Source organism: Podarcis raffonei, chromosome 17 (genome assembly GCF_027172205.1).
Source record: "Podarcis raffonei isolate rPodRaf1 chromosome 17, rPodRaf1.pri, whole genome shotgun sequence".
Taxonomy (NCBI): Eukaryota; Metazoa; Chordata; class Lepidosauria; order Squamata; family Lacertidae; genus Podarcis; species Podarcis raffonei.
Window position 1 is genome coordinate 11,858,555 of NC_070618.1, and position 23,438 is coordinate 11,881,992.

A 23,438-nucleotide genomic window follows, 5' to 3' on the forward strand; every position below is an offset into this window, starting at 1 on the left:
CTTGAGGAGGGGGAAAGGTTTTTCATTGCAGCATTTTTCATATAACTGATTGATAATTTCTCATTTAGAAAAATTGGCACTTTTTTTTATTATGCATATAGCCATGATAACTTCAGCAATATATACAAACTAACCTTTTGGCACATATACATACAGGTATTTTACAGATAATAAATAAGAACATTTAAAGCCTAGTATTATTTTCTCACATATAAAATACTTCACCATTTGGTGATCAAATGCTGTTGATATTTATATTTGATTTTGCCTTGAAATGTGCAATTCATAATACATTTATAGATACTGAACCCTCACTTTTCAGGAATTTGAAAATGGAAGTATGAACTTTCGACAAGAAGAAACACTGCCTTATCTTTATAGATCTCCTTCAATACTTAGTTATCAAACTCAAAATCATCCTGCCTACACCAGGTTCATCAGGGCATAGAAATCATTTTTGAGCCAACTAAACTATTATAAATTCTTTTTTAAAAAGAATGTTCTTGAAGGATGCAGTTTCTGTTGTGTTAGACTGGGGTATGTGCGTACTGGACCACAGTTTTGTCACCACACACAGAATTTTGGTAACAATTTATTTGTGACATGTTTTTGCTCAAACAATGAATATTAGATGTCAGATAGCCCCTCAGAACAAGAGATAGAAGGTCAGTACATATATATTTCCAGGTATGCTTTTTCAGGTATCCTCATAAAACAGCTTTTTGTTTTAACTGAGTTATCGGCTACAAAACTGAAATGATTACTAAAGTATTCTGAGCATTCTAGTAAATACTTCTTAAGACCCCTTTGTTTTATAGCTTGTCCATGTGTCCATGACTTTCTGATTCAAAGGGTGTAATGCTTGTGCATAATCTGAAAGTGTGCATATTCTAAAAGTGTGCAATACTGCTTTTTGTTAAAACCTGGATGATTTCAGATAAACACTGTGATTCAAGCTTCTGCTGTTCTTCATATTGCTGAGCAACAAAAGAGGTTCCATCCCCAAATTTAAGAATACCAGCAACAAAGAGGTGTTTGTTTCTGTAACAGCAACAAAGAGGTGTTTGTCCTTTATCCTAGCCCTAGGAACAATGATTGCAGCTGTAACAATTGCTCAAGACTAGGAGTTGTCAAATTGAAAATGATAACGGAAATAGTGTTCCTGCAATCTTTTAACACACTGTTACTCCTTTTTACTAATTGCTTGGTACAGTGCCAGAGAGTGCATATGTTTTTATACAGATGCACTGCATTCTTGTTTTAAAAAATGAAGATAGGACATTAAAAAAAATGCTAGCTTCTTCTCTGGAAAATTTATTATCCTATTTAAAAAGTAAGTGTTCAATAAGTAATACCTAAGTGTACATAAGTGCTGACCAACTGCAGAGACTTCACCCTGCAGTCTTTCAGTCATGCTCAGGGTTGGAGGAGAAATGTATATAACAGGAATATGTTAAGTGAGAACTATGTATTGCCCTCCCCCTTCAAGTGAAATTACTGCCTTTCAGTCAAAGGATGCAACACTGAATGAATGACCTGAATGGAAATTGTCCAGCAAAATGTCCAAGTGATCATTAAAAAAAACCTATAAAAATACAAACTCATCAGTTGAAATATCTAGCCTTTCAATAAATAGTTTTGGTTTTTTTTTTACACACAGTACATTATAAAAAAGTGAAAAACTTTGTAACAGGGTGGTGTGAAAATTATGGTAGTTTGCTCTCAATGCAATGTGAGAGGCTTCTTTTTAAAAAGAACAGTTGGCTAATGTGCGCAAAAATGCTCTGACCCAGATAAGGGCATCCCCATATTTTAAGCAGGCTTCTGCATGCATATCATTTGCTGGATTGGGAATACAGCGAAGACTTGAATTCTCGTTGAAAATGTTGTCTATTGCACTGCATTCATTTCAGTTGGGTATGCGTTCAACTGGGCAACCCCAACCGCATTCTGGTGCAACCAGTCTAGAGCCTGGGTTGGGCGAGAGTCTCTTAGAGCAACGAAGAAAGTAGACAGCATTGCAGAAGACCGATAAATATTTCAATGGGTTCAGCCCCCGAACAGCCAACATATTGGCTCTTTCCCTGAATGGAACTTCTTCACCCACTTGCTAGTCTTCGAGGAACTCAAGCGCTGATATTTATTTCGTGACTTGACCTGGTCTCTAAAAAGAAAACAATGGGGTGGCAAAGAAAGAGGAACATGAGATCCATGGGCACAGCAGGATTGAACTTGGGGGTGGAGGTGGGAACTGCTGACAGAAGGCAGAAGAGGGGGCAGTTAAAATAGCTTGTCGGCATGAGTCCACCAGGGTTCAGTATTGTGGGATGTGAAACACAAGAGCAGTCAAGTACAACATCCCTAGAGTGGACATCAAAGGGGATGTCTGGACCAGCCAGTCGGAACTTCCTGTTTCTCCTAGGCTGGGACAGACTTCCTCTGCATGTGACTAGAGTTAGGTGTGACCTCACCTGCAAAGGTAACCAAAGAGCAGGACTGGTCAGCCATCTCTCTCTCTGTGACCACATTCGTCTTTGCTTCCAGCCAAGAGAGGACAAAGGAGCTGTCTCCTTATGGGATCGTTTCCAGGTGTATATTACTTTTGTAACTTAGGTCTGCCTTCTGGGATCCATTTGTGAACAGAATGTGTGAGTAAACTCTTTTTATACTTTTATAGAAGACTGTGTCATGTCTATCTTTTTGTGAGGGATTAAATGGGGAATTACCAAGGAAACGTATTTTAGAGGCTTTAGCGAGCCTGAGCAAACGCATCCGCTGTGCAAATTTAAAAAGGGGAATGTTACTCAGCTAAACTGTAGAACTTGTTAACAGAAGTTGGAAAGGGTATAATCAAACAATATATCCTCTCCTGCATCCCTGAACATTCCCGGAAGTATTTGGTGGTTTGTGCTTTTCCCCCCCCTCTCCCTCAGAATGCAGAGCATATGTTTGAATTCTATCCCATGTGAGGATGCCTGCACACAATCAGAGAGAAGCGTTATGTTCGACTTTCTCTACAATGCCCTAGCAGGTTACGTACAGAACGAGGAGAACCCTGCAGTATGTGCGGTCAGTGGACTAAGGGGGTCTAGGCTAGCCCCTTAAATGTTCCTCTGGCACCTCCTTCCCAAAGCCCAGGAAGCTTCTGCCTGGCTTAGGGACAGGAGCACGCTGCTCCAATGGGTCCAAAAGCCCTCCTTCCACCTTCTCAAATCCAGGTAGCATTGGGAAAGAGGCAGCAGAGCTCCAGCACCCTGTCAGAGGCCTGGCACCTCCTTCCCAAACCCCAGAAAGATTCTGCCCAGCTTAGGGAGGGAGGCACAATGCTCACACAGCACACACCGACCCAATCGCTCTCAAGGTGGCACCTCTGGCCCTAACTGGCCCCCTGTCACTGAGGTACAGTCTAGCAAGAGTGCATCACCTGATTTCGCTTATAATGGAACTTGGCTCTTAATCACCATTTAGGAAGAGCAGGCATGGGTTGGATTCTACAGTGACCTGTGTGGTGGGGTGGAGCTGCTGTACTCAAGATACTAACCTTGCTAACTAACAATGCCTCTGCTGCAGCTTGCCTGAATCAGACTGAGATGGGGCAGAGCAGTGTTGTAAGTGGTGGCAGAGCAGTGGTGGCAACTCATGACCGAGTTCTCAGTGATAACAGCTGCAAAGTTCTTACCATGAATCGTGATCAACGGAGTTTTTTCCAAGGCATCTCACGAATTCCACAGCTCCGCCTCCTTTTTTGAGGTAAGAGAATCCATCGCGAGAGCAGAACACCAACCTGCAGAGTACACAGAATATTACCATAGCTCTTTCCCAAAACAGCTATTAATACACCATCCTAAATGCAACATCTTATTCTCTTGTTATTTAATCTGTTTCTTACACTGGAAAAGTCTTCTGAATAGTGGCATTTTATAATTGAGATAGGAGAAATAAAGTAACATGATGAACATAACCTATGATGAAATTATACATATGGCACTTTCAATTATTCCAGAGACGCAAGTTCTGCTTACAAACCACAAAGATTTTGCGGCAGGGACCTGGTCCATATTTTGTAAAACATTTAATACTGCAAGTTTCCATTGTATAGAGCAGAGTATTACAATTATATACCCCCACTGAAGTCTGATCTTTAGCAGAAGACTAAATTGAAAAACACTGGGCCGGGGGGGAGGGGATGTTGCTTGCCGATTATCCTATTGACACTGTCAGCAAACCTGTATGGTAAAACTTTTACTGGACCTACCACAGCATTTCCTCCTTGCTTTCTGCACAATGTATTGATGATTCCTTGCACTCTAGAGGACAGGAAGCCCACCTCTATGCTCTCTCTGGGACTATATGGAACTACCTTATATCAAGACAGTCCATTGGCTAATCGAGCTCAATATTGTCTACTGATTGGGAGACACTCTACAGCAGGGGTCAGCAAACTTTTCAGCAGGGGGCCGGTTCACTGTCCCTCAGACCTTGTGGGGGGGTCGGGCTATATTTTGGGGAAAGAAATGAACCCCCACAAATAACCCAAAGATGCATTTTAAATAAAAGCACACATTCTACTCGTGTAAAAACATGATGATTCCCGGCTTGTCCGTGGGCCAGATTTAGAAGGCAATTGGGCCAGATCCAGCCCCCGGGCCTAAGTTTGCCAACCCATGGTCTAAAGTGTCCAGAGAGCGCCAAGTATTCCACTCACTGAATGGGCTGTTCCTCTCCATCCTCCAGCATCCCCAAAGCAGCTTATCACAAGAATCAGAGGACCCTCAAACAATGTGGGATATGGTGTAGCAGGCTAGTGGTGGTGAAGGGAGTCAGCCTCCCTTGCATGAGAAGAACTGCCTTTTGCTCACATGGTGCACTTCATGGTGCCAAGGTCTCTCTCAACTCTACTAGTAGAGATGTTTTAACTCAAGTCTGGTGGACCCGTGGAACTCTGATATTGCTGGACTATAAATCCCATGTTCCCTGACCATGGGACATGCTAGAGGGCCACAGGTTCACCAGCTCTGCCTGAACACATCTGGGTTTCCCATCTACAGAAAATTTCATCATACCACTTTCATAGAAAATTAATAGATGGCAACTAGTCCTAAATGAAAGCAAAATGCGCTGCAAGGTAAATGATACACACACACACACACACACACACACGAGAGAGAGAGAGAGAGAGAGAGAGAGAGTCATAAGGCACAATCCATTCTCTTACCTTTTCTGGGTTTCTCCAGCCTTGACTCTGACTTTTTGGATGCCAAACTCTGGAGTACCCCACCAATCGGCCCAGTCGAGAAATGAGCCCTTCTCCCACTGGATTTTGACAATGAGCAAGTCCCCAATGTCAACTTCTGTGTATATCAGGAATGAATGGGTTTTGTTTGTGGAGATCTCGGGCCTGTTAAAAAAGAAAATCTATGCTTAGGCAATACGTCTCTGAAACATAAGAATTCAGTTATCTGAGAATGCAGTTGTTTCTTAAATGAGGAAACATGGAAAAGACTAAGGTGCTGGCTCATAGGACATATCACACATTGTATCAAACACGTATAGGAGCAAAGATGTGCCACTAAATAATCAATTCCACCCACTATGTCAATCCTTATTGTAGCAACCACGCAGGCACACTAGAGAGAATAATAATAATTTATGATTTATACCCCACCCATCTGGCTGGGTTTCCCCAGCCACTCTGGGCGGCTTCCAACAAAACACTAAAATACAATAACCTATTAAACATTAAAAGCTTCCCTAAATAGGGCTGCATTCAGATGTCTTCTAAAAGTTTGGTAGTTATTTTTCTCTTTGACATTTGGTGGGAGGGCATTCCACAGGGCAGGTGCCACTACCAAGAAGGCCCTCTGCCTGGTTCCCTGTAACTTGGCTTCTCACAGTGAGGGAACCGCCAGAAGGCCCTCGGCACTGGACCTCGGTGTCCGGGCAGAACGATGGAGGTGGAGACGCTCCTTCAGGTATACTGGACCGAGGCCATTTAGGGCTTTAAAGGTCAGCACCAACACTTTGAATTGTGCTCAGAAATGTACTGGGAGCCAGTGTAGGTCTTCCAAGACCAGTGTTATATGGTCTCGGCGGCCACTCCCAGCCACCAGTCTAGCTGCCGCATTCTGGATTAGTTGTAGTTTCCAGGTCACCTTCAAAGGTAGCCCCACATAGAGTGCATAGAGAGCCCCACATAGAGAGAAAGTAGGACAGTGGCTTGCAACATACCAAGCTGAGACAACTCAAAACGAGAGCAAGAAGTAGAGACAGAACACATTGTTCATTAGCATTATTAGACTACGTCTCACATGGGAGAAAGAAGTTCAGATTTAATTTTAAATCTGTAGTGGACTTAGGTGCCACTAATTGTCTCGTGACTGTAATCTTTGTACACAAAGATACGATTAGAGGAACTCGGCAATAAAAATTCAGTTATCTATGTGATTAAGTCACAAGACATAAGGACATAAAAATACAGCACCTATTGAAGCTGAACTCTTCATTTTATTTTAAAGTGAATGAATGGAGATCTGCATACACAACTCATAGCTTTATCATTTACACAACACAACTCCTAAGTAATTTGAAGCTTTTGCCATACCTGGTCAGTTGAGTCCCACAATACAGAAAGAGGCAAAGTGATTTTACTCTTTGCCCTGCGTAGCTGCTTAGCTCCTTAACTATTTCTCAAACTGGATGGCTGCCTTTGTATGCGGAAGTGTTTTGAGGCGTGTGTTTTGGACTCAGACAGACTACAAGATGCAGACTGAGAAGCAGGCATCTGCATGACTGATTGATTATAGAGTCTCTGCATAACTCTGTGTGTCTGTCTGTATGTCCATACATTTAACGTTTTTCTACTACCCAAAATAAATGCAGTTGTTTGTCAATACTCACAGTGAAATTGCAATATTCTCACTTTCATCCTTCGTGCCATAGAAAGAGAGACGGAATTGCTGGTCTTTCTTGGTTGTATTCACCTTTGCGAAAAAATGGATCTTGACTTGGTAATGATAGACTAAGCAACAAAAAGAGAGACAAAAGCAACAGATGAAAAACCTAAATTCAATTCTTTTTAATTATCTTGAGTTAGAAGCCGCTACTTTTATTCAAGCATATCAATACTTCTGCATGCAAGTCACAAAGTCAGTTTTGTAAGATTTATTCTCTATGAATTAAGAAAAGATCATAAAATCCACTGATAATCACCTTCTGTATCATGTGATGGAAAGGTGGGGTATAAATTTAACAAATAAATCAATTTATACCCAATCATAGAACTTTATCTGATTATCTCATATCTGCAAACAATGCTTTTTTTTGCATTGTGACTGGATTCTGGACAATAATGGAATGAATTAACAATGTCAATCAATCAATCAATCAATTTATTGTGCATAGCCAAAGGCCTTTACAATGTACAGCTGAGGGCAAGGCAAAGCTTTCCTCTGAAATTGCATGACATACCCTATAAAAGTCTACAGCGTAAAAAGTTTACAGCATAAAATTTTAAAATTAGAGAACATTAACATGTCTGGAACAGAGCTTCTTAGCTGCCAGAGCAAATTTGGCTACCAGGTGTGTCATCTGTAGATCTTTATCAGAGTTCGACTGTCACTTTCCTGGGGGGATTGGCCCTATATTGTATATATAGGGGTCAAATTAGCAGGTAGCACATGATATCCTGAACCTGATTGCATCCATAAATGCACTTGCGTTGCATATTGGGAATTCCCAGGTATCTCCCCTCTAAGTATGCTGAGGGCATCTGTTGGAACCTTAGTTCAACAAATGCCCCACTCAGTCACGGGAAAGTCAGTGTCTCAAGGTCTTGAAGGATTGATCTTAATTTGGGGGTACCAGGAAGAGTAACAAGCAGCTATAATGGATGCTCTATCTTGATTGGCATTCTGGTCAAAGATCCAATTTCTAAGGTCTTGTGAACTCAGGGCCAAATATTTCTCCATTTGGAGATTGTGAGCCCTAAACTTATTGCGACACTTTTGCACCCAGGCACTTGTTTTTAGTTGTTCTAACCAGAAGAGCTTAGTAGGAATAAGGCCCTCAGAGGCATTTAGTCTGTGCCAGTATCTAAGGTAAAGGTAAAGGGACCCCTGACCATTAGGTCCAGTCACAGACGGCTCTTGGGGTTGTGGTGCTCATCTTACTTTAAACCACAGAACCTAGCACTTGCCGATCAGAAGGTCAGCGGTTCGAATCCCTGCAATGGGGTGAGCTCCCGTTGCTCGGTCCCTGCTCCTGCCAACCTAGCAGTTCGAAAGCACGTCAAAGTGCAAGTAGATAAATAGGTACCGCTCTGGCAGGAAGGTAAACGGTGTTTCTGTGCGCTGCTCTGGTTCACCAGAAGCGGCTTGGTCATGCTGGCCACATGACCTGGAAGCTGTATCCCGGCTCTCTCGGCCAATAAAGCGAGATGAGCACCGCAACCCCAGAGTCGGTCACAACTGGACCTAATGGTCAGGGGTCCCTTTACCTTTATGCAAGAGAGCTACCAGGCTTTTCCATCATTCTCTTTAATTTTTTTATATTCATACAACCCCCCCCCCCCCGATTGTTAGAATAGAGAAAGTCACCACGTTTACCTTTGTAAGGCATTTGACTTCGAGTCTTCAGATACATCTTGGTTCCCCTCTTGCTTCTTACTCTGTTGGCTTTGTAGCCCAAGTTGTTGCAGCGGTTCTTTCTGCAGCTCAAGCAGAGCCCTTTGTCAAACGCTTCTTTTGAGTTGCAGCGATAGGCCATGATTGGTTTCTCCTCGTACAAGAGGGAATCGATGAAGAGGTGAATGGAGCGTTCATGGGAGCATTTCAGCAGCTGATCTGCGTCTTTAAGGAAAAGGAAGCCATTATGTTACAGATGCAGTTTACAGATGTGTGCCCTTTGTTAAACAACATATACAATATATGCAGGCGCAGTAAATGGCCTCCAGTTTTGACTTTGAGGAGGCCAAAATTAGTAAGTTTCAATGACGCAGATTTCCCCCCCAGAAAAAGAAAAGTTTCTCCTGGCTGCTGCTTTCTCAGTGCTACCCCTGCCACCCTCACTTTAGTCACATCAGTCATCTCCCTCCAATAAGGAAGGAGATACACACAGTGCATCCAATCAGTGGAGAATCCTTTCTGGGGGCCTTGAAGCTTGAACTGTTATGGGGGCCAGTTTGTAACCAGTAACAAGGTCTGGGTAACCAACTGTTATCTTCTTCAATGGGGTTGTTCACAACAACCTTTAAAACATCTGTGATACTGACCCTCAGACTTTGGGATTGCTGAAATACACACAACAAAAAATGAAATCAATTTGAGTTGTGCGACTCAAACCTTGTCTACCTTAAGTAGACTAAAGTAGCTTCTGGGGGCCCTGAAGCTTTTAAGCTTCAATAGTTTCATAGTAGATCCCGCTCTGCATCCCATAATGCTGAAAAGCTCTGTAACCAATCATATTCGGCTGCATGATAATGTCATTCTGGTCTAACCAAAGTCAAGTCAAATGAAGTCAATGCAAACGAGCAAAAACTTTTAAAATGAGGTCTGACAAAGTGTTACAGCGTGGAGATGATTTTGGCACTTCTGAAAATGCCATTGAAGAAATGTGATTTTTCTGCTCATTCTGATGTAAGGATTTTCACTATAGATAAGAAGAAAGAACCACTGTAATAGGGACGAGCAAGAAGATTAATTCTAACATATATATGATATAGGTTAAATACTATTACCTTGAAGGCTATAGTTGATTAAGCTATCATAAATTAAAAACGAGTGTTTCTGACACATTTAAGAATGATGCATTCTATGACACTGTTGATTGCATTTTACTTGTAAAATATTGTGGGTCAAGCCCCCATTTGCAGTGGATATGCTGGACCTAGCCATCCAACATAAAAATAAGCAGCTCTCTAATGCATAACACCTCTGGAGAATATTGAGTGTTGTCTTAACCATTCATCCACTGCATCTCTTGAATTCCCCAGTTGAGAATTGATAATGTGATTGGGAAACTAAAAAAAAAAAAATCTAGCTAAACTTGGAATAAGCGTGAATTCAAACAAGTATAAAATTAATGGATGTTTCTGCAAAGGATCTGAAAAAAGGGAAGCATGTTTTCAGAAGAATTTAATGTTCAGTAGCACATATGAACACAATTAACCACTAGCTTTCGGTCATATTTATGCCTTTATTAACAACCAGACTTGAAAACTCACCTTGAAGTCCTCCTTCTGCAATCAGGAGCAGGGCTTGCGCGACATTGCAACCAGGTTGGAAGATACCTCCATTAGGGTAGATATCAACATGCCCAACAGGTTTCTGTATTCCAATGCTGCGATCTGGGGACCCTCTTGTGAAAGTGTGCAAGACGTCTACAAAGACAGCGTCATCTGGGGAAAGGCGTACGGATGCCTCAGCATATTCAAAGTTAGGGCCAGCGGGATCTAAACCTTAGGAGGGAAGAAAACTGTTAGAAATCCCTGTAAGTACGATGCTTTTGTACGGCACATTGTCTAAAACAGAGCTTCCCAAACTTTTCATGTTGGTGATACCCTTTTTTAAAGACATACATCATTTCGTGATACAGTAATTCAGTTTTACTAGTAAAGGTAAAGGTACCCCTGCCCGTACGGGCCAGTCTTGACAGACTCTAGGGTTGTGCGCTCATCTCACTCTATAGGCCGGGAGCCAGCGCTGTCCGCAGACACTTCCGGGTCACATGGCCAGCATGACGAAGCTACCCTGGCGAGGCAGAGCCGCACACGGAAACGCCGTTTACCTTCCCGCTAGTAAGCGGTCCCTGTTTATCTACTTGCACCCGGGGGTGCTTTCGAACTGCTAGGTTGGCAGGCACTGGGACCGAGCAACGGGAGCGCACCCCGCCGCGGGGATTCGAACCGCCGACCATGCGATCGGCAAGTCCTAGGAGCTGAGGTTTTACCCACAGCGCCACCCGCGTCCCTCAGTTTTACTAGCAAACCAGAATTTAAACTAACCCCTTTGCAGCTGCAGGAGGAGTGCAGGGAGTGTTCACATGACACACCTACACACTGCAGCCAGCACACTAACGTGTCGCAACACAGTTTGGAAAACTCTGGTCTAAAAGAATGAATATTAGTGGTAGAGTTCCATAGGCCGGATTCAGCTAACCTTGCATTCTAGCAGAAGCCAATGCAAGGTCTCCCACTAGCACAATGGGCCTTTGCCCCCTCTCTTTCCGCAAATGAGGATTGGAAGAACCCTAGTGGGAGGACAGGGGAGATTTGTTTTGTCAGGAAAGTAGAAATACTTGTACCAATGGATTGGTGTAACATTGAATTCCTCCCCATTTCTCATTCAGTTCAATGGCAAAATTCCCACGGATATAAATAGCTCTCAACTGCACCTGCGCCTGCCCTGTGGAATGCCCTCCCATCAGATGTCAAGGAAATAAACAACTATCTGATTTTTAGAAGACATCAGAAGGCAGCCCGGTTAGGAAAGTTTTTAATATTTGATGTTTTATTCTGTTTTTAATCTGTTGGGAGCCGCCCAGAATGACTGGGGAAACCTAGCCAGATGGGCGGGGTATAATAAATGATGATGATGATGATGATGATGATGATGATGATGATGCTAGAAACAGAATCCTATAACTATCAGCACTACTTCCCATTTCAGAAAGGTTGTAAAGCCTTTATGTAACATTTTAATGACCCTTTCCTGGTTTTGTTCTGAGGATAATTCATTTTGTAACGTGGAAGGAACCACGGCATTCAACCTTTCCTTTTTTAACTCAATGGCGTCAATATTTGCTTACCAGTAATTCTGTTAATCTTATTAGTGGTCAGACTCCCAGCAATGCCAGCAACATGGGCACCAAGGCTGTATCCCAGCAAATGGACTTTGTTCAGTGAGTAACTGAATTGCTCCTATGAAAAAAATCATATTAAAAAGATTAAGCTCTAAATCTATAGTTTTTATCTTGCTTGACACTGAACAGCCGATGAACTGATTTGCGACAGGGGCCAGCCTAGCACTTGGGCTGCTCCCAGACTACACACACACACACCCAAGTCATGCCCAGCGCTGCTTTGCACCTTCATTGAGTGCTTTTGCCTGCCTGGATTGGCTCCTTGAACTCTGACCATGCCTCTTTCCTGCTTGGATGGAGGCTGCAGAACAGTGTGTGTGTGTGTGTGTGTGTGTGTGTGTGTGTGTGTGTGTGTGTATATACCAACCTACAGTACAAAGGTAAAGTTCACATTTACTGCTATGCCCACTTTTGCTTCCAGTGCTTCCCAGCACAGGAATGAGGCTCCCAGAAGGTTATCTATACAAGAATGTGGCCCTCACCCCTGATTTAGTCCAAAAATACTACAGCAGGAAGCCTACCACAAACCCACTCAACTTGCGCTAGAGCAGGGTACAACTCCCATCATCCCTAGCCAGCAAGACCAGTGGTCAGGGATGATGGGAGTTGTAGTCCAAAAACAGCTGGAGACCCAAGGCTGGCGGACACTGCACTGGAGCATGGCTACTATTCATATATCCAGGAAACTAAGAGACAATCTACGCATGAAAAAAGGACAAAGAGGTGTGATCCTTGCCAAAGTGTAGCGCTTCGAGCTGCAGCTCAGATTCTCAGATGTTCTTCCATATTAAAAAATCCCTGGACAGAAATCCAATAGGACGGAAAGAAGGTTCTCCAGTCTGGCCTTCTGCCCAGTAGGTAATGGTCTATATGCAGAACGTTTCCTCCATTGGGAGAATATTTAAAAATGTAATTGCCCCACCTGCAGCCCCATGTGGCACACTTCAACAAGAGATGCATCGCTAGATTTCGCTGACTGCATAGCTATGCTTTAATATATAGCGTTTGTAGTACATATTCTACACCTTTAACCTTCCTTGAATGTATTATGCACTAAAATGGAATGCAACTGCTTACCTCCAGCCAGTCAACAAACTTGGCAACGTCTTCTCCCACCTCCTTTGTGTAGGCAGCAGAATCTGGATAATGTAAGCTGGATCGAGACAGCCAATCGACGACAATAACATTTGAATGGGGTTCCCTTTGATACAGAGCCTTTACCAGCTTGGGGACCCAGCTCTCGTACATGCCAATCACCTGCAAGACAGGAATAGAAACCACATTATTCTGTCTCAAGCTGTCACAGGGACCCCCCAACCAAGGAAGCAGTGTATGAACACACAAGATTAACACAATTTTCAAAGGTTTCCAGTGTGGGAACCTAAGAGGAAAGCATGTTTGATTAGGGAATTATATCACAGCAGCATCTAAGGTATATTTTAGGGGGATGGGAATCACTGAGCAGGGACTGAGCAACAGGAGCTCACCCCCTCGCGGGGATTCGAACCGCCGACCTTCTGATCGGCAAGCCCTAGGCTCTGTGGTTTAACCCACAGCACCACCGACGTCCCATATATAGCTGTGTGTGTGTGTGTGTGTGTGTGTGTGTGTATATATAAACAGCCACTGCCTGAACTATCAAAATCATAGAATGCAGATGCACACCTAGACTGGGGACTCCATGCAGAATACACAATTTTCCAATTTAGACCTATTATTAGTATAGTTAACACACACAAAATTCCCTGTCACAAGATGTGGTGATCAGCTGTAGTCTAGATGGATTTAAATAAGAATATAAAACTCTGCTCGTCTAGTCCAGCATCTATTCTGACAATTGCCAACCTGTTCTCTCACTGCCTGTGCAAAGCCTGCAAGCGAGACCTGAGCACAAGGTCTGCCCACGTGCAATTCCCAGCAACTGTCATTTGGAGGCATGTGGAGGCAATGGAATGGAGGCAGAACATGGAAATCTACCTAAACAGAACTGGACCCATTTACGATGGATAAGTCTACTATTCACCATGAAAGCTAAATGGAAACTCAAGGCAATATATCCCTTGAATACCAGGTGCTGGAGTCAAACAAGAACAATGCCCTTGTCTTAATGCCCTGCTTGTTTAAGGACCAGGGCTGGGACTAGGAACCTTCAGTTCCATATGGGGCCCTGGCAAGTGATGCAGCTAAGAACATCTTCCCAGCAATGAAGTCTTCTCAAGCTCTGGGTGGCCCTGTCTTATTGGGCCCTCCTGAATCAGAAAGCCTTCCCTGTTTGGGCTGGGACACTACCTGAATAGTAAGGTCTTTCAACAGTGGTGTGTTTCTTCTGTGCCTGACTTCGCCCCTTAGCCCTGACTCTCTGGCTCTTGAACCACCTCTGACAGCTGCCTACAGCTCACACTTGACAGCTTCTTGGCTTCCAGAAGTATCTGGCTGGCCAACAGTGGAAACAGAATGATGGACTAGACCAGTGTTTCCCAACCTTGGGTCTCCAGCTGTTTTGGGACTACAATTCCCATCATCCCTTACCACTGGTCTTGCTAGCTAGGGATGATGGGAGTTGTAGTCCCAAAAACAGCTGGAGAACCAAGTTTGAGAAACCCTGCACTAGACTGGCCCTTGCTTTCTCACTGAACTCTGCTGCTCTTATTTTGCTACAGTTATTTTTTAAGCTTAATATTGTATTTGCTGCAAATTACTTAGAAACACTCAATATGTATTTCTAAGAACAAGTCTAAAGACTTTTTAACACTAAATGGAGCTCAGAATTCTATCCACCACCCAGAAATGTGACAACTATTTGAAGTGGTATTGCATATGAGAATGATACAGAAAAATCGCTAATAGACTCTATTCAAATGGCTCTGAATCAGAAAGTAACTGTGAAGCACCAGGAGAAGTGCAACCCCTCTTACCGTCCATCCATGTATAACCACAAAGGTTTTACTGGTGTGATTGAAGCTGCACTGCGCTACACTGGTTTCCTGGCCAGGAACTATGAGGCAGGTGTCTTCATCAGGTTTCCCAGGTGTCCTTAAAGAAAATTTGCTCTCAATGCTGCTGAAGTCCCACTTTTTGTCCGTAGTGCTCCCTAATGTGAGAACAAAACATGAAAACATTAAAATGACTTAAAAGAAAAGGAATGCCAGCAAATAATGTGATCGTTCTGCATTGCACACACAGCCTGTGTGGCCATAGTTCTCTTGAAGGGTCTTCCTTGAGGATGGTATGGAGGGTGGTGGACCACTGTCCCCTGCCCATCCTAGGATGCTGGCAAGCCCACAGCTACCATTGCTTTAGCAACTGTATTAGCAGCTACAGAGGCAGATGGGCCACCCTGTTTCTGATCCCTAGCTACGATGGAATGCATCCACATGTAAATCATTTGCTGCACAAAGAAAACGCATTACCAATGGTTTTTTTCTTAGCTCAGCCTTGTAAGTTGATTCACAAACATTAGTAACCTGTCTGCATGTGTGTGTACACAGCACAGTTCACAAAACACAGTTTATAAAAGCTTTCCTGGCTTGTGTGCCTGGCTATCTATAAACCCTACTGTCAAATATTTTACTTTACTTGAATCAAGACATTTAGACTTCACTAGCAGCTTCCATCTTGCTCTTTAACAAAAGGGGCAGACAATATATTTTGCAGTGAAGGTTGCTTAATTTTAACATTAAGCATGGTCTAATCTCAGTTCTTTGCTGAATAGGCTGCTCTTGATCTGCTTCTACCTATCAAATATTTATTCACCTTTTCATAACATAGCAAATGTTGGTACTACAGCTGCCTTGTTTATCTAACTGTGTATTCAATTTGTTGTTTCACATAAGAGTTTCACAATGTTCTGGGAACGTATTTGTGGAGTGCTGTTCAGAACTAGCAAAGGAAATGATGAAACCACAGCGTCTAATATATGTGTACAAATACAACAGAGACTTGGATTAGGCTGAGATTTTATTTTCTATGACCCTTACAAAAACTACCATTCTATTAAATGTATCCTAGGATGTATATACACAAAAATATTGAACTGACAGGTTTTCCCACTGAAATCACGAATGTTGAGCTGGAGTTTATTTATTATTATTATTTAATGGTCCCTCTAACAGATATATGTTTAATACCCAAACCTAAGCTCTAGGTGAAGAAATGCCAGCATTTTCAAAGGGTGTTTTCCCATTTAAAAGTTAAGCATGCGTATATTTACAAAATGAGTCCAGCGCTATATTCCTTGGGCTGAAATCAGTAGGACTTTTGTCTCACTGGCTTCTGTGCATTGGTGCCAGGAAGGCTAAAAGGTGTGCATAGTGGAAGGGAAGTAAAGGAAGCAATTAAACTCATTTATTTTTGTGGAAATTATTCTCAGACTTTGGAATCTGTGACTCTTTGGCTCCCCTGCCTCTGAAGGAAAATATTTTAGTATGGCTGGGATCACACATACCATATTGTGCATTTATTAGAACTAAATAAATGTTAGAATGAATTTTTTTCCATTTGTTTATTTTACATAATGCCTTTCAACCTGCTAGGACTCACTGCCATCTTCAGGGAGCTCCCTTTCAAGAGAAATACATTTTATTCCTTCAGTCCTAGGTGAAGAATTTTGGTTCAGGCAGGCATTCCCAGGTTTATGCTGTTTAATGGTACAGGGTTTCTTTTTTTTATGTTGACTGGTGCTAGTTCATATTACCGCTTATGGTATTTTATGACAGCTTTTGCACCTCATTGTTCTTAGTCTCAAGTACTACTCACAGTAGCCTTGCAAAACAAATGCATTGTCTCCTCAACCTATTGCCAGTTCCTAAGTACATCTTTAGGTTTATCACAGATTGCTAAATAAATATTCATTTTAACCACTAAGAAAAGGAAATTCATAGTTGAGTAGGTCTTAAGCTAAGTTAAAACAAACTCTTTGCTGCTCCATTAAGTGATGAATCAACAGACTTCTGGATGGAATAAAAAGAGCCTTCAACTATACAGAATGCATACAGGAAACCCCGTAATAGACTTCTGGTCATGAAAGGTACTTGTTCCAAACAGGAACACAAAGAAGGACACCCTGTCTGTATTTTATTTACACCTTTGCATTTCTATATTTAGCTACTCTACAACTCCAGTAAGTTCATATAATTTCATAAACACAAAACTTACCAGTTTATACCTAGCAAGACATCTTGGCATGAAAAGCCAAGCTTATTTCATTTGAATTGCTGCCTGCCAGCTAAGTATACACAGCATACACATATACTGCCTTTATGCATATATGACTGTTCTTAAGATTTCTACAGCACCTCTGAAGAGCTCAAATAAATATGAACTGTCTAGACCGACTAACAGTCTATACACCCTAGAACAGAGCTTTAGAAACTGAGTCGTGACACGTTAGTGTGTCAGCTGCAGTGTGCAGGTGTGTTGCATGAACGCTCCCCGCCTCCTCCCGGGGCTGGTGGAAAGGGGTTAGTTTAACCTCTGGTTTTCTAGTAAAACTGAATTACAGTACTGTGTTGCGAAATGATGCATGTCTAAAAAGTGTGTCACCCCCACAAAAAGTTCTGAAAGCTCTGCCCTAGAATCATAGAATTTGCCAAGCAAGTAAAGTTTAGTGGGAATGTTTTTCCTACCTCTGAAGTACAATTACTTATAGTAGGAATGCTAGTACCCATCAAAAGCAGGGTCAAGCACCAAAAGCAGGATGCAACACTAACACATCACTTGCATTAGAATTATTATTTTATTGCTGCAATTTGTAATGCCAACCATCTGGAGGCCCAATCAAAACCTCCAATCAGGGATAGAGTTAATGTTTTCCAGTGAAGCCCCACCCTCTCCACCTGACGCTGTTATTAATCCCAGGAGAGAAGCTTCATTAGCCACTAAAAATGAAAAGAAGGCTGCTAGTTTAAAACCAGGGAAAGAGTATTCTCTATAAAACATTGCAACCACCATTCATATCAGCTGAGCACAGAAGGAGAGCATTTATTGAACTTTGTGCACAAAACTGCTGCAATTTACATGAACAATACTCAAAATTTGCAACTACTGTATCAGCATTTACACAAACTGTATTCCGGAAACAATTGCTACAGATAAGAAGTTCAATTCAGCTGTTAACTGACCAATGTTATGTTATCAGTCACAAATTTTCTATAATTCTACAATTCACAATAAAATGAAGCTTTGCCAAGTTCCTTTCAAGCAGTTATTTTCCCCTATTATAGAAATAGGGAAAATATGTATTAAATAAGCTACATTATTAACTTAACTTCCTGCAGTGTAACTCACTGACTTTATGATCTAACACGCTAGGAAGGACACAAAAAAGATGCTGTGATCAATGGCTGGCAAGTGGTATGTTGTAAACAGCTTCACTGATTAGGAACAAAAGCCCACCGACTGACACCCGATGGTGAACCAGAGGCCAAGCCTAATCTTTGAGAAATGGGTGTTTAACTTGGTTGCAAGTCAGGTATTTTGCAAGGGGGATTAAGAAAATCTTTGGGGGTTTTCCTACTTGACTAAAGAGTTCTCCTTGTCATTCTTTTCATTTTCTGCATTTTAGCTATGAATGCTTTCAGAGCATAGCACAGAACGTTTCAAGCTGATGATGTGTGGTCCTGTTCTGCCCAGTTTAGACTGGTGGCCTAAACTTTTGCTGGTGAAGTACACAGGACTTAACAGTACAGTAGTACCCTGGTTTAAGAACAGTCCAGTTTAAGAACGATTTCTCGGCAAAACCGGAAACAGTGTCCCAGTTTGAGAACTTTACCTCGGTCTAAGAACGGAATCTAAACGGTGGAAGGGCACCGGCAGCGGAAGGCCTCATTAGGGAAAGCGAGCCTTGGTTTAAGAACAGTTTTGGTTTAAGAACAGACTTCCGGAACTGATTAAGTTCATAAACAGAGGCATGGCCAAATGTCTGCTGCCCGCAATGTCCTCTAGATCTACAACGCTGGTCTATTATGCTGGCCTCCCAGAGGGCAGTGGTGCAGCACAGGTATGCTTGCACTGCGTTTGAATCCACTGTAGTAACTTCTGGAATGGAACTGCCATCTTACACACGCAAAATAGATGTGAATGGTCCCCCCAAAAAAATATAAAGAAGCCTCAGCAGGACATGCATGCTAGTGTTATTCACAAAGCAGCATGAGACAGAAACTCTGAAAGAATCCACATGTGCTCAAATTATTGCCTTCTTCACATGCCATGGTAAGTCAGAATTTGGTTTGCCGTTACCATGCAAACATGCTACCTCCCAGAGGAGAATTTCCCTCTGTTTTGTTCCTTCCCAGGCTTACTATGTCAGTATGGCACAGCAACTAAGCCAAGGTTTGGTTTTGTGTGTTGTGTGAACCCAGGATCATGGTTAAAGGATCTCTTTCTTCACTACAACCTGTTAAGCAAGCAAGCGAACTGTAAAATGAACCTTGACTTCAGAATATGTGAAGCTAGGGAAGGCAGAACTTGCTGTTTCTACCCATCATAAATCTGTTAAAAGCACATTAGTCCTGCCATTTTGCTCATGCAGCCATAAGACTGGAATAATGCAACATATGAAAATTGGAATGTGGTCACAGAGTGACTAATCTGTAATATGTAAGCCTGAATACTGAACACTACCTTACCAGATGGTAACTTGTTACCTACAGTCGTGAAAGGTGCTTTTAAAAAGCAATGAACAGGTGCTTTTTCTGCACAAGCAACTTTGGACTTTCAACAACTCTAGCAACTCCGACTAAGGCTTTTAAATAACAACAACAACGTCTTCAAGGAGCCCAATGGGGTGGTGGTAGTCAGCGAAAGTACTTTACTAGGAGCATATATACCAAAAAACAAGGGCTACATCTTGCAGACAGAAAACATGCAGTGTGCACAGTGTGATTAGAGAAGCCCTCTGGTAACACTTTGCCAAGTTTTGTGTGGGTTGTGTGAGGGGTGGAAAGGAGAATTTTAGCCACTGTCCATCTATCTGCCTTGAACTGCAAATCTAGTGTATGGCCAATCTCCCTTCCATCCTTCCAGCTTTCTTCCCGGCTCTCTAAGGGTTGCATCTGGAGATTGGGGTGTGTGTGGCTATATTTGCCTCCATCAGGCACAAGAACATAAATGCGCGTGCATGAGGATTAGACGACTGACTTCCAACGCACCTTGTGGAGACCAAAACACCCGCGAAACAGCGCTTTCCCCTTCCCTTCCCTCTCTGGTTACTACACAACTTTCCATAGGCACTTCCTCCCCCCTCCCTCCCTTGAGTGGCGCTTTCATCCTCCAGGGAGCATCCCAGCCAGGCTTTCCCCGGCACGGAAGCTGGAGCCGAGGCGGCAGCCGCTCTCCCTCCGCACGATCCCTCCCTCCTTCCCTGCCTGCACCGGCTCCCAGCAGCCCTTGAACCAGGGTGACCTTGGCCCACGTTCCAGGCATTCCTGGGCTCGCGAGCGGAGGAGTTACTAGCGGTCACCAGCAGCAGCCGTCAGCCGGCGGGCCCCTTCCCCGCCCAGCACACTCCTCCGGAGCGCGCGGGTGCCGGAGGAGAGCCGCCCTGCCCACTCCTGACGCGGCGCCGGCGCCGACACGAGGAAGGGCGGCGGGCAGCAACAAGGAAGCGCGCAAAAGCAGCCGAGGGGCGGGAAGGAAGCTCGCGCCTCGCAGCGTGCGCGCCCCGAGCCACAGAACCTGCGCCTCCCCGACGCGCACGCCGAGCCCCACAAACCCTTCGCCTCAGCGCGCCTTTCCTTTTCGGCTCAAGTTCCGCAGGGCGTCGAGCTGCGGCATCGTAACCCCGTCAAGCGTTCCCAAACTTCTTTATGTATCCTAACCCGCCGCTGCCGCCACTTCCATTCCTTTCACCCTTCTTCCCCTCTCTCCCTTCCGCGGCGCCTCACATTTCCCCGCCAATACGCACAAAACTGCCGCGCAATGGTCCAACCCTTCTCTTAAGGGCGCCTCATCACCGAGAAGCCCTAGTGGGCGGGGCAGGTTCGCTACCAAACGGCACACCTGCTTCTTCCACAGTCCCGGGCAAAAACTGAAGTCGCTTCATCCCGCGTGGCTGGATTGCTTGCGGAAACGCGGACTGTGCCACAAGCCTATACAGGGTCCTCCGCGCTTCTGCTCATACCTTTCCCTACCATCCTCAAGTATGAACTTCTCCGAACACCCCCCCTACCCGCTTGACACTTGGCACCGTCCCGGGATACCGGAGGCGCCCATGCACTCAAACTTGGGAGCCAAGTCCCCTGACGTCGGCGCGCATTACTTCCGAGCTCGCTCGCCCTGTCAGCCGCCCTTCCAAGACCCGCCGCAAAAATTGGCGCCCGCTTCTGACTGACCAGCGCCTTATCCTCGCGCTCCAGACGTCCGCTTGTCCTCCTCCCGCCCTCGCTGCCCCTCAGCCGCCTCCGCGGGTTCCCTTCCACTCCGCCAGCTCGACGCGTCTACCTGCTACTACCGCTCGCCTTCCCGCCACCCCAAAGCCAGCGCGGGCGCCGCGCAACGCTCCTTCTCTCCCGACAACCGCAGCCAGGTTCGCTTCGCAGAGCGCTCGCTGGTCGCGTGGCCGCCTCGCTCTCTGGGCTGCGTGCGGGTCTGCACTTACTTGGGACCGAGGTGGTGCTGGTGGCGGAGGCGGCGCCGCTGCTGCTGCTCGGGGCGCCGGGCTGGGAGGCGAGAGCGACGAGGCACAGGGCTGCCAGCAGCGCGCGCCTGTCCATCGCTCCGGAGACCGGGGTAGCAGAGGCCGGGTAGAAGCTCCGCGAGCGCAAGGTGGCGGGTGGCGGGCGGCGTCCGTGCGGGAAAGTTTCCCCTCAAGTTGTGCCGTGCGAAGGCGGGGAGGATTCGGAGGGCGCCCTCGGAATGGCACGAAGGCAAGATACTCGCGCTTGCCCCCCACCCCGCCCAAGCCGGCGCTTTATAGAAATATGCAAATGAAGCTCGGCACCTATTGGTTCGAGGAGGGGAGGAGGGGCCCGACCCTTGGCTGCGCAAGGCGCGCGAGGAAGGCTTCGCTCAAAGAGTTCTGCAAGGCTCGCTTCCTTTTGGCGCAGCTGGAGTTGCTCGGAGCCGTGAAGGCAGTGGGCGGGCGGAGGAATGCCTTGCAAGCCCCAAACTTAAAGGACGAGGGGCTGCAAAGGCGCGGAAGGAAACCACCGGGGAATTGAATTAAGATGCTCAGGTGTCTCCCCGTCCCCGAAGTCACGACGTGGATATAGGAAAATCCTTGCTAAACCAGACTTGATGGGGGAGATTCATGAGCGGGACCGGACGGACTGGTTTGGTTTCCCACCTGGTATCTCCTCCCCAAAGCTACCATACTTTCATCGATACCTGTGCCTGCCAAAGTGGAATCCCACTGTGTTCAGGCCAGGGGAACTGGGGGAGTTTTGCGCAAGGTTGCAGCCTTACTCCCGCAAAGGTGGAGCGGGGCAGATGCAATACCGTCATCGATCGGACTCACACTGCACATGACAGAAGTTAGGAGCAAGATTTCTAATGCAGTCACAATTGCTAACCAATACGAAAATGAGCCCCTCCCCAAGAAAACCCCACCCTCTGCTGAAATAAAGAAAAATGGAGATGAATTTTCTAGAACACGGTTTTTGTTAAGAAAGGGACAGGCGATCTCTTTTCTGTTCTAGTACTTCAATCAAATTATGGAGCTCAGAATACTGTAAAAGTGCATCTTGAAATCTGCCCACTCATCTCCGACTTAAATGACTTTTAAAAATGCTTGCTTGCTTTGTTATCACCAGTCAGCCAGACTACAACCTGGGACAGAAAACTTGCATTTAGGTAGAACTAACTTCAGACAAAGTGCATTGCATTTAAACTTCTAAAAAAACCCGCAGTTACGCACACATGGTAGTATACACTGGGAAAATATACAGGTGTTAGGCATTTAAAGGAAAAAGCGTCAAATGTGTGTTCCATATGGTCTGGGAAAATGCACCTTAAAGATAAAGGGCAATATCCATCAAGAATTTCTCCTGCACATGTCCCACATGAAAGTAGATTTATTTCAATTGGCTTTCGCAGGAGAGTTTCCTGAGGTATTGTGCCCAAAATTCATTGGTAAGATGTTCCAGAGTTTGCAAAGGTTGCCTCTTGGTTTCTGGGAATCATAAGTGGGCAGAGTGCTGTTGCATCTAGTCAGCCCCTGCGAAAGCAGGATGCTAGGCTAGTTGGCCCATTGGTCTGATCCAGCAGGCTCATCTTATTTTCTAATGTTCTCCTGTTTCGCAATTTGGAACATGCAGAGCCCCCCCTGCCCCGCCCAAGGAATATCACAAACCTTCCTGAACTTCTCTTGCATTCTTCCTTGTAAATCCCCCCCCCCGAACAGAGGCCTCCAAACTTGCTCCAGAATTTTCACTACAGTCAAAATCACTGGTAACCTTAGTCCCAGGACTTTGCAACTTTCCAAACTGCATGGAGAGTTTCTTCACCAATCGATCAAATCTTTATTACGGTCATAGACCAGCATAATTAGGCTGGGGTACAATCATTTAGAATCTGTAAAAGGCTAAAAAGTATTAAAACAGAAGGTATGTCTAACAGACTATAAGAATCTAAAAGAAGGGTTAGGA

The 23,438-nt window shown here is 44.5% G+C and overlaps 1 protein-coding gene across 1 annotated transcript; it reads right to left on the reverse strand.

Moving 5' to 3' along the window:
• Window positions 1-1,286: 1,286 nt before the first annotated feature.
• On the reverse strand, window positions 1,287-21,745 carry LPL (lipoprotein lipase). The gene is made up of 10 exons (XM_053370836.1): window positions 21,452-21,745; window positions 14,772-14,947; window positions 12,934-13,113; window positions 11,803-11,914; window positions 10,220-10,453; window positions 8,604-8,846; window positions 6,898-7,018; window positions 5,216-5,398; window positions 3,680-3,784; window positions 1,287-2,164 (listed from the first exon to the last, which is right to left on the reverse strand). Coding segments are annotated over exons 1-10 (1,470 nt in total). The 5' UTR covers window positions 21,567-21,745; the 3' UTR covers window positions 1,287-2,163.
• Window positions 21,746-23,438: the final 1,693 nt, after the last annotated feature.

What these genes read in the sequence shown, in the direction of transcription:
- LPL (XM_053370836.1), bottom strand. Translation starts at nt 21,566, where the DNA reads ATGGACAGGCGCGCGCTGCTGGCAGCCCTGTGCCTCGTCGCTCTCGCC. An exon ending in TGGTTATACATGGATGGACG is followed by an intron (nt 13,114 to 14,771) that starts GTAAGAGGGGTT and finishes CCTGTCTTGCAG; the next exon opens with GTGATTGGCATGTACGAGAG. An exon ending in GCTGGAGAAACCCAGAAAAG is followed by an intron (nt 3,785 to 5,215) that starts GTAAGAGAATGG and finishes TGTACTCTGCAG; the next exon opens with GTTGGTGTTCTGCTCTCGCG.